Source organism: Salvelinus alpinus, chromosome 17 (assembly GCF_045679555.1).
Source record: "Salvelinus alpinus chromosome 17, SLU_Salpinus.1, whole genome shotgun sequence".
NCBI lineage: Eukaryota > Metazoa > Chordata > Actinopteri > Salmoniformes > Salmonidae > Salvelinus > Salvelinus alpinus.
The window spans coordinates 47,575,001-47,587,341 of NC_092102.1; the positions used below are offsets into that span (position 1 = coordinate 47,575,001).

General features: G+C 41.7%; 2 protein-coding genes across 3 annotated transcripts in view; one reads left to right on the forward strand and one right to left on the reverse strand.

Moving 5' to 3' along the window:
• The window catches only part of LOC139543080 (aerolysin-like protein), a 75,437-nt gene that overhangs the window by 51,564 nt on the left and 11,532 nt on the right, over nucleotides 1-12,341 (forward strand). The window lies entirely within an intron of this gene.
• On the reverse strand, nucleotides 6,233-8,406 carry LOC139543083 (aerolysin-like protein). The gene is made up of 3 exons (XM_071349236.1): nucleotides 8,361-8,406; nucleotides 7,045-7,576; nucleotides 6,233-6,727 (listed from the first exon to the last, which is right to left on the reverse strand). The coding sequence occupies exons 2-3, from the start codon at nucleotides 7,525-7,527 to the stop codon at nucleotides 6,278-6,280; spliced, it is 933 nt and encodes a 310-aa protein (XP_071205337.1). The 5' UTR covers nucleotides 7,528-7,576; nucleotides 8,361-8,406; the 3' UTR covers nucleotides 6,233-6,277.

Consider the following 12,341-nt stretch of genomic DNA (forward strand, 5'->3'; position numbering starts at 1 on the left):
CAGTGTATTCCCCCAGGTGATGCAGTGGGACCAACACTTTACATGGTGATTTATATTATTGTTCAGTGTATTCCCCAGGTGCTGCAGTGGGACCAACACTTTACATGGTGATTTATATTATTGTTCAGTGTATTCCCCCAGGTGATGCAGTGGGACCAACACTTTACATGGTGATTTATATTATTGTTCAGTGTATTCCCCAGGTGCTGCAGTGGGACCAACACTTTACATGGTGATTTATATTATTGTTCAGTGTATTCCCCCAGGTGCTGCAGTGGGACCAACACTTTACATGGTGATATATATTATTGTTCAGTGTATTCCCCCAGGTGCTGCAGTGGGACCAACACTTTACATGGTGATTTATATTATTGTTCAGTGTATTCCCCCAGGTGCTGCAGTGGGACCAACACTTTACATGGTGATTTATATTATTGTTCAGTGTATTCCCCCAGGTGCTGCAGTGGGACCAATACTTTACATGGTGATATATATTATTGTTCAGTGTTTTCCCCCAGGTGCTGCAGTGGGACCAACACTTTACATGGTGATTTATATTATTGTTCAGTGTATTCCCCCAGGTGCTGCAGTGGGACCAACACTTTACATGGTGATATATATTATTGTTCAGTGTATTCCCCCAGGTGATGCAGTGGGACCAACACTTTACATGGTGATTTATATTATTGTTCAGTGTATTCCCCCAGGTGATGCAGTGGGACCAACACTTTACATGGTGATTTATATTATTGTTCAGTGTATTCCCCCAGGTGATGCAGTGGGACCAACACTTTACATGGTGATTTATATTATTGTTCAGTGTATTCCCCCAGGTGATGCAGTGGGACCAACACTTTACATGGTGATTTATATTATTGTTCAGTGTATTCCCCCAGGTGCTGCAGTGGGACCAACACTTTACATGGTGATATATATTATTGTTCAGTGTATTCCCCCAGGTGATGCAGTGGGACCAACACTTTACATGGTGATTTATATTATTGTTCAGTGTATTCCCCCAGGTGATGCAGTGGGACCAACACTTTACATGGTGATTTATATTATTGTTCAGTGTATTCCCCAGGTGATGCAGTGGGACCCACACTTTACATGGTGATATATATTATTGTTCAGTGTATTCCCCCAGGTGATGCAGTGGGACCAACACTTTACATGGTGATTTATATTATTGTTCAGTGTATTCCCCAGGTGATGCAGTGGGACCCACACTTTACATGGTGATATATATTAGTGTTCAGTGTATTCCCCCAGGTGCTGCAGTGGGACCAACACTTTACATGGTGATATATATTAGTGTTCAGTGTATTCCCCAGGTGCTGCAGTGGGACCAACACTTTACATGGTGATATATATTATTGTTCAGTGTATTCCCCCAGGTGATGCAGTGGGACCAACATTTTACATGGTGATTTATATTATTGTTCAGTGTATTCCCCCAGGTGATGCAGTGGGACCAACACTTTACATGGTGATTTATATTATTGTTCAGTGTATTCCCCCAGGTGCTGCAGTGGGACCAACATTTTACATGGTGATATATATTATTGTTCAGTGTATTCCCCCAGGTGATGCAGTGGGACCAACACTTTACATGGTGATTTATAGTATTGTTCAGTGTATTCCCCCAGGTGATGCAGTGGGACCAACACTTTACATGGTGATTTATATTATTGTTCAGTGTATTCCCCCAGGTGCTGCAGTGGGACCAACACTTTACATGGTGATATATATTATTGTTCAGTGTATTCCCCCAGGTGATGCAGTGGGACCAACACTTTACATGGTGATTTATAGTATTGTTCAGTGTATTCCCCCAGGTGATGCAGTGGGACCAACACTTTACATGGTGATTTATAGTATTGTTCAGTGTATTCCCCCAGGTGATGCAGTGGGACCAACACTTTACATGGTGATATATATTATTGTTCAGTGTATTCCCCAGGTGCTGCAGTGGGACCAACACTTTACATGGTGATTTATATTATTGTTCAGTGTATTCCCCCAGGTGCTGCAGTGGGACCAACACTTTACATGGTGATTTATATTATTGTTCAGTGTATTCCCCCAGGTGCTGCAGTGGGACCAACACTTTACATGGTGATTTATATTATTGTTCAGTGTATTCCCCCAGGTGATGCAGTGGGACCAACACTTTACATGGTGATATATATTATTGTTCAGTGTATTCCCCCAGGTGCTGCAGTGGGACCAACACTTTACATGGTGATATATAGTATTGTTCAGTGTATTCCCCCAGGTGATGCAGTGGGACCAACACTTTACATGGTGATTTATAGTATTGTTCAGTGTATTCCCCCAGGTGCTGCAGTGGGACCAACACTTTACATGGTGATTTATATTATTGTTCAGTGTATTCCCCCAGGTGCTGCAGTGGGACCAACACTTTACATGGTGATATATATTATGTTCAGTGTATTCCCCAGGTGATGCAGTGGGACCAACACTTTACATGGTGATTTATATTATGTTCAGTGTATTCCCCAGGTGATGCAGTGGGACCAACACTTTACATGGTGATTTATATTATGTTCAGTGTATTCCCCAGGTGATGCAGTGGGACCAACACTTTACATGGTGATATATATTATTGTTCAGTGTATTCCCCAGGTGCTGCAGTGGGACCAACACTTTACATGGTGATTTATATTATTGTTCAGTGTATTCCCCCAGGTGCTGCAGTGGGACCAACACTTTACATGGTGATATATATTATTGTTCAGTGTATTCCCCCAGGTGCTGCAGTGGGACCAACACTTTACATGGTGATTTATATTATGTTCAGTGTATTCCCCAGGTGATGCAGTGGGACCAACACTTTACATGGTGATTTATATTATTGTTCAGTGTATTCCCCCAGGTGCTGCAGTGGGACCAACACTTTACATGGTGATTTATATTATGTTCAGTGTATTCCCCAGGTGATGCAGTGGGACCAACACTTTACATGGTGATTTATATTATTGTTCAGTGTATTCCCCCAGGTGATGCAGTGGGACCAACACTTTACATGGTGATATATATTAGTGTTCAGTGTATTCCCCCAGGTGCTGCAGTGGGACCAACACTTTACATGTTGATTTATATTATTGTTCAGTGTATTCCCCAGGTGCTGCAGTGGGACCAACACTTTACATGGTGATTTATATTATTGTTCAGTGTATTCCCCCAGGTGCTGCAGTGGGACCAACACTTTACATGGTGATTTATAGTATTGTTCAGTGTATTCCCCCAGGTGCTGCAGTGGGACCAATACTTTACATGGTGATTTATATTATTGTTCAGTGTATTCCCCCAGGTGATGCAGTGGGACCAACACTTTACATGGTGATTTATATTATTGTTCAGTGTATTCCCCCAGGTGCTGCAGTGGGACCAACACTTTACATGGTGATTTATAGTATTGTTCAGTGTATTCCCCCAGGTGATGCAGTGGGACCAACACTTTACATGGTGATTTATAGTATTGTTCAGTGTATTCCCCCAGGTGCTGCAGTGGGACCAACACTTTACATGGTGATTTATATTATTGTTCAGTGTATTCCCCCAGGTGCTGCAGTGGGACCAACACTTTACATGGTGATTTATATTATTGTTCAGTGTATTCCCCCAGGTGCTGCAGTGGGACCAACACTTTACATGGTGATTTATATTATTGTTCAGTGTATTCCCCCAGGTGCTGCAGTGGGACCAACACTTTACATGGTGATTTATATTATTGTTCAGTGTATTCCCCCAGGTGCTGCAGTGGGACCAACACTTTACATGGTGATTTATATTATTGTTCAGTGTATTCCCCCAGGTGCTGCAGTGGGACCAACACTTTACATGGTGATTTATATTATTGTTCAGTGTATTCCCCCAGGTGCTGCAGTGGGACCAACACTTTACATGGTGATTTATATTATTGTTCCGAGTATCCCCCAGGTGCTGCAGTGGGACCAACACTTTACATGGTGATTTATATTGTTGTTCAGTGTATTCCCCCAGGTGCTGCAGTGGGACCAACACTTTACATGGTGATTTATATTGTTGTTCAGTGTATTCCCCCAGGTGCTGCAGTGGGACCAACACTTTACATGGTGATTTATATTGTTGTTCAGTGTATTCCCCCAGGTGCTGCAGTGTCAAAAGGTAATTTCATTAATTCCAGGATTTGCATGTTTAGAGCTTATCGAATATTCATTTGAAGTATTTCATGTTGTTTACACTCTCACCACTAGGCTAACTGCTGGACCATAGTTACTAGCACTACAACAAAAATGCTGTTAGTTGTAACTGATATGCAGCTGAGATGCTGCTTGGATTCTACACAATGTATAGTCCAATATTTACACGTCTTTTGGGTTAGGGTGAAATATTTAAATTGTTCATCATATGAGTCTGTTAACAGATGTGGTGTGTGTAACGTGAACGTGCGTGTGTTTGAGTGACTGCATGTGTTAATCATAAAGAATTTGTTAAAGAGAACTCAATGTAATGTTAATTCCAATATTTGCGAATTTGATTTAATGTCCGATGGAAGTCGAAACTATACAGGAGATATGGCAAACACACAAGACAGATTTTTTTATGAAATCAAGTTACATAACATCGTGTTTATGGTAAATGGGGATCTAACCATAAACATCTTTAAATTAATGTTGTTCAATAATTCTGCCAAAAGTGAAAATGCTTCCCCCTTCTCCCAAACATGTCATTGGACACAATAGGCACCAGATTGTAGGAAAGACCCACCTAATCAAATCAAATCAAATCAAATTTTATTAGTCACATACACATGGTTAGCAGATGTTAATGCGAGTGTAGCGAAATGCTTGTGCTTCTAGTTCCGACAATGCAGTAATAACCAACAAGTAATCTAACCTAACAATTCCACAACTACTACCTTATACACACACACAAGTGTAAAGGGATAAAGAATATGTACATAAAGATATATGAATGAGTGGTGGTACAGAACGGCATGGCAAGATGCAGTAGATGGTATAGAGTACGGTATATACATATGAGATGAGTACTGTAGGGTATGTAAACATAAAGTGGCATAGTTTAAAGTGGCTAGTGGTACATGTATTACATAAAGATGGCAAGATGCAGTAGATGATATAGAGTACAGTATATACATATGAGATGGGTAATGTAGGGTATGTAAACATTATATTAAGTGGCATTGTTTAAAGTGGCTAGTGGTACATTTTAACATAGTTTCCATCAATTCCCATTTTTAAAGTGGCTGGAGTTGAGTCAGTATGTTGGCAGCGGCCGCTAAATGTTAGTGGTGGCTGTTTAACAGTCTGATGGCCTTGAGATAGAAGCTGTTTTTCAGTCTCTCGGTCCCTGCTTTGATGCACCTGTACTGACCTCGCCTTCTGGATGATAGCGGGGTGAACAGGCAGTGGCTTGGGTGGTTGTTGTCCTTGATGATCTTTATGGCCTTCCTGTGACATCGGGTGGTGTAGGTGTCCTGGAGGGCAGGTAGTTTGCCCCCGGTGATGCGTTCTGCAGACCTCACTACCCTCTGGAGAGCCTTACGGTTGTGGGCGGAGCAGTTGCCGTACCAGGCGGTGATACAGTCCGACAGGATGCTCTCGATTGTGCATCTGTAGAAGTTTGTGAGTGCTTTTGGTGACAAGCCGAATTTCTTCAGCCTCCTGAGGTTGAAGAGGCGCTGCTGCGCCTTCTTCACAACGCTGTCTGTGTGGGTGGACCAATTCAGTTTGTCCGTGATGTGTACACCGAGGAACTTAAAACTTTCCACCTACTCCACTACTGACCCGTCGATGTGGATAGGGGGGTGCTCCCTCTGCTGTTTCCTGAAGTCCACAATCATCTCCTTTGTTTTGTTGACGTTGAGTGTGAGGTTATTTTCCTGACACCACACTCCGAGGGCCCTCACCTCCTCCCTGTAGGCCGTCTCGTCGTTGTTGGTAATCAAGCCTACCACTGTAGTGTCATCCGCAAACTTGATGATTGAGTTGGAGGCGTGCATGGCCACGCAGTCGTGGGTGAACAGGGAGTACAGGAGAGGGCTCAGAACGCACCCTTGTGGGGCCCCAGTGTTGAGGATCAGCGGGGTGGAGATGCACGCCTCCTATTGTTATATCCTCTGAGACAAAGAACTGGGTTCAATTAGAATCACTCAAAGATTATCATAATAACAGAAAAGGCACACAAAGAATCAGTAATGGTCTCAATTTCTATCACTGCACTTTTTATTCATAAAGTCACACTTGACTCATCTCTCCTTTGTGGACATCCTCACTGAAGTGTAAGTCACACCAGTGTAGATGCCATTGGATGGGAAGAGCAGCTGACTGCCATTCATGCAGGTGACTTTTACTGTGGCCCTGTAGTCGAGGTCGATATTTGCTTTCCCCATTGTGATCTCAACATCCATGGTCTTCCCTGGCGGGATCTTCACGGTGATGGTACCCGATTCTGTTATGGTCTCTGTCTTGTGCAGGCTGGTGAAATCCTCCACTCCTACGGTCAAGCTGAACCCTGATGACACCTCGACCAGATCTGGGATCCCCGCTTTGACCGATACATTAAAGGTGGACTCCATTTTGTTGCTGACGGACCAGGAGGAAGTCTTGGTCAGGGTCTTGCTGTATGTAAGGGACTTTTCTAGAACCAAGGAGGTGTCGTTCTGGTGAGACACGGATTTCACATTTTCTGGGGTCACCTAAAAACACAAAGATACAAGTTGTTCAAACAAGACAAAGACAATTTAATAATGGATATAGATTTTTAGAAAGCCAACATTAATAACAGGTGTGTGCTTGCTATCGTGGACTGATGCGTATGAGTAAAGGTAAAAATCATTTTTAAAAAGGTGTTGGGGCTATTTTACTGACCAAGGCCAATTAAACATAAGGCATGACCGTCCTAGAAATGATGCCTGATGAATGTCGACCCCCATATTGGATTACATGTTTTAAAGTGGACAGCCCCCTTAATGTTAGAGCATCGGTAGAGTATTCCTGAGCTGTCTACACACACCTGGGGTTTGAAGAGGGACAGGGTGGGATACTCCATGTCAGTCATTACGGAAAGCTTGATGGTTTTGATGAAGAGGAAGCCCATGCAGTCGATGTCCGAGCCAGACCTGCCCTGCAGCCCCAGGCAGATTCCGGACCCCACATCTATGGTGTACTCAGTCTTCAATTCCCAGCTGGTCATTTTTTCAAAGAACTGCCGGTTCTGACTCGTCATGAACTTGATGGCACCCAGACGTGTGCCGGCGCCGTTACCCCACAGAGACAGCTTGGTGATGCGCTCGCCGAGGTTGAACTCAAACTCATTGAAAGTGTTCGCATCTCCAAAAGTCGCTACTTTCCCGTCGGTCAGCTCCGCCCGCACAGCTATCACCTGCGAGCCTCCCACCGCCACTCCGATCTTCTTGAGGGTGGCACCGTTGTCCATGCCGTGGAATTCAAATGAACTGCCTCCTCCACCACCGATCAAATGCAGTGTGGTTGCCATGTGTGCACGTCACCTGAAATACAAATTTGTACAGATCAATTTATGAAGCCTCCAACTCAAAGGAGCTGATTCAGACATTCAAAGCCACAGAGTCCGTCTCCTACTCCCAGCACCTCCTGCTGAGCACATCTCTATGCACTTCTAAAAATGTATTCTGATCTTGCTATAATTACAAAGAATATGAATGTTAGATTCCACTTCAGAATATGAGGCATTTATGGTGCTGGAACTCACTTTTCCAAACAAAGTTACCGCTTTGAAATCTGAAAGAATAAAGATTACATTTTATTAATTAAAATATAACAATATTCATTAACACAGGCTTTAGTATTCACAGGTATGCATCAATATATTATGACACTGTCTAATATAGAACAGGGTCTGTCAAACTTTTAAAGTACCTGTCCAATTAAAACTAACCCTCAGATTTAGTCAGGTAACACCTAAAACATGACTGAATAATAAAGTAAAGTGAACAATTTCAATGATCAAAAACAGTCCTTTTGACATACGTCTGCAGAACCAGCTACAAAATACAGACCACCACCACCAACAACAACAACAACAACAACAACACAGGACATAATAAAGTAAAGTGAACAATTTCAATGATACTTTACAATACAGACCAACAACAACAACAACAACAACAACAACAACAACAACAACAACAACAACAACAACAACAACAACAACAACAACAGCAACAACAACAACAACAACAGCAACAACAACAACAACAACAACAACAACAACAACAACAACAACAACAACAACAACAACAACAACAACAACAACAACAACAACAACAACAACAACAACACAGGACATACCAAGACGCTCTCCCTGAGCAACACAGGACATCAAAGAAGCTCTCTCTGCCTAACAAAGGAACACTGGCTTATAAAGCTGCAGAAGGAGTTTGTAATTGCTGACAGCTGTATCCCCTAACGAGAGGGCGGGATCAGAGCTCCAATCTGCACTGGGGCTGACCAATCAGCTGCTTGGGGGAATCCAGGAAGCCATTTCCTGAAATATACATATACATAAACCAACAACACAAAAACTGGGGAACGTAACAGTATTCAAGATGAAGAGACAGCTTGATGTAAAACACTACACTCAAAAGTCTACTCACCTCACATTAAACATCATACTAACATCATACTTTTGAATTCAAAACAGAACAATAGGAGGCTGAAGTCAACCATGTGAAAACAAGGCAACAGTTAACATGTCGTCCCCCACGAATGATGCACCGCCTCCTGGGCCAATTGACTTATTCTGTGTTACTAACAAATTGCAGTTAAATACCATAACTCCCACCTTGGAGCAATCAGTGTAATTTTGTAAAATGTTGGATCTCTATGGCAAGACGAATCATTCACCCAAGCTTTGTCAAAATCTTACCAGTGCTGTCTGAGATATCATGTGTTACTAACTTACAAACAAACATACGGACGGACGGACAGAGACAGATCCGTAGTCCCCTCCCCAATTCCATCGTGGGGGACAACAAACCCATACCATGCTTGTTTAACTAGACTTTATAACTGATTAAGCAACTGTTTCAGAATATAGGAACAAAAAAAATATATATGTTTTGTTCATTATTTGGTCAAAATAATAATTTAGCACTCAAATATTTCCTCATATAGCAAGATGAGTTATTTAGGGACATTGTGTAATTACATACAACGATATGCAGGCCTCAGTGTTAAGGATGGCTATAGAAGATAGTAATTGAAGTAAACTGATATGTCTGATTCAATATGCAATAAACCTGTTTAAGAGTCAAGACTCAGAGTGAAGTTCAATTGTTTAACACCAAAGACGCAACAGTGGAATACGTGTCTCTGGAGTGGAGAAGCACTCTTTCATAAAGCAGCAAAACTCCTCCCACGTCCATAAAATGATGTGCGTCAGTAGTTTTCTATTGAAATTGACACAAACCCTTTGACCCAGATTAAGACATTGTATTGTGCTCATCATGACAAATATGTATCAACAGTTTCAACTACTCTTGGCACCACTTCCTCTTCTTTCTGATTAGCCAGAGAGCATATCGGTGGTTTCCAGTCACTACCCTAAACATGTTCATTAATGCGCAACAACACCTTTCTCTACTCATACTATACACTCTTAGAAACAAAGAATCTATCTAGAACAGGGGTGTCAAACATACGGCCCGCGGGCCGGAACCGGCCCCCAAGGAGGTTCGATCAGGCCCGCAGGATAATTTGAAAGTGGAAAAAATGCATAAAAGACATGGAATTAATATTTTTAATTCGCTGCAATTCATGGATTATCCGCTAAGGGGCGCACTCTTTCCATCAGAGTAGAAGACAAGCCGCATCACTGAGACAGACTGAAAACAGCAGACGGTATCAATGCGCCATCTGCTGCTTGTTACGACGTTGTTAATACCTTGGTCTCTACCTCTCCGCTACACCCTCATTAGCCAAAATGTCGTTATCCAAACGGAGAAAAGTAGATAAGGAGTGTAGAATTTTCAAAGAAAAATGGACCACGTCCTATTTATTTACAGAGATGCACGGAAAACCTTCGTGCTTGGTGTGTTTGCAACAAGTTTCGGTATTTCGGTACCTTTAAAATGCTGCCTTAGATACTGTTTGCATTGAAAGAATACAGCTCTGTGAAGATGAATCCTTACTGTGGTGATTTAAAAAATGTGCACTTTAATGTTAGTCAGCAGCTTCAAAACAAAAGTTGTGTGATGGAATTCTACTGTTCATACAACTCCATAAATTTTCAGTATGTATTGTATGTGTATGTATGTTTCATGTATGAAGTTTACAGATTTACAGGACAGGCGAACACTTTCTTCATTACACATTTAAAATCACTCTCCTTAGTTTGTAAGGTGTACGCAGGGATTACATTTCGATTTTATATGCGTATGTGTAAGTGGTTTAAAAATTCCTTTCTTTAAAAGTCTCATTTAATCTTAAAGTGCATTACTATATTTTTCAGTACCAATTAAAGTTTTGTGCCTTTGTACAATCAGTGGGATCAGTTGCAATGCATATTTGTGAATGATAAAAGTAAATTGCACATTTGTCTAAGGAAATATGAGGTGTTTCATGAAATGTTTTGTAAAAGGATAGTTCATTAAATTTCAATATTTTCCTAATGTTCTTGTGCTTCTTTACACCAAAACAAAGGAAAGACATGATATTTTGGTTATTTATAGCAGAGTATGGTATAATTTTAATGGTCCGGCCCACTTGACATCTCCCTAGGCCGTATGTGGCCCACGATGCGAAATGAGTTTGACACCCCTGATCTAGAACCTAAAATGGTTCTTTAGCTGTGCCTATAGGAGAACCCTTTGAAGAACCCTTTTTGGATCCAGGTAGAACACTTTTGGTTCCAATTAGAACCCGTTTGAGTTCCATGTAGAACCCTTTACACAGAGAGTTCTACAAGTAACCCAAAAGAGTTCTATCTGCGACCACAAAGGGTTCTACTTGGAACCAAAAATGGTTCACCTATTGGGAGAGCCGGATAACCGTTTTGGAATCCATTTTTCTAAGACTGTAGTTTTGTTCATCAAAACATCCTATAAGTGTATTATTATCATACCTTTATTTCAACAAGGAACACAGACTGAGACCAAGGTCTCTTTTACAGCTGGGCCCTACGTATACATGTTTACACATACAGTTTTGGTACAATGATTAAAAAACTAAACAAGACAAACAAAACAATCACAGATAACACAAAAAAATACAGCAACAGATTACATTTACACACAGGTTATTCCCCTAACAGCACAAGAACTTACATTACATGAAACAGTTACAAGCAATACAAAAATAACAATTCTCCAATAAATATTTAAAATGGGCAAGGGGGACAAGAGTCTCAAGTTTAAGTTTAGTCTACAAGCTAACAGCGAGTACCAGTGGTGTATGTAAAGAGTGTGAAGGAATGTATGTGTGTGTGTGTGTGTGTGTGTGTGTGTGTGTGTGTGTGTGTGTGTGTGTGTGTGTGTGTGTGTGTGTGTGTGTGTGTGTGTGTGTGTGTGTGTGTGTGTGTGTGTGTGTGTGTGTGTGTGTGTGTGTGTGTGTGTGTGTGTGTGTGTGAGTACAGTAGTGCGTGTGATTGTGTGTTTAGAGTCCACTGAGTGTACATCTAGCCTGTACTAGAGAGTCAGTGTAAAAAATAAGAATAAATACAAATAAAGTAAGGGCGTCAGTGCAAATATTCCTTCTAGCCATTGTATAAACTGTTCAGCAGTCTTATGGCTTGGGGTTAAAAGCTGTTAAGGAGCCTTTTGGTCCCAGACTTCACGCTTCGGTACAGCGTTCCATGTGGTAGCAGAGAGAACAGTCTATGTTTTGGGTGGTTGGCGTCTTTGACAATTTTTTGGGCCTTCCTTTGACACAACCTAGTATATAGGTCCTGGATGGCAGGAATCTCGGCCTCAGAGATGTACTGGGCCATACGCACTAGCCTCTGTAGCTTCCTTGCGGCCGGATGCCGAGCAGTTGCCAAACCAAGTGGTGATGCAAGCAGTTTGAAATTGTTGCTACATGTAGATTGAAGTATAAACAGTAATTTCCATGTAGGCCTGAAATTGCCAGTATATAAGTAGTCAGTCCTGAGAACTTTGAGAACACGGAGAACGTTGACAACCCTTAGAACATTGACAAGACTGAGAACATTGACAACACTGACAACAGTGTGAACACTGAGAGCTCTCAAAACTCTGAGAACTCTAAGAACACTGATAACTCTGAGAACACTGTGGACTCTGATAACTCTGAGAACATGGAGAACACTGTGAA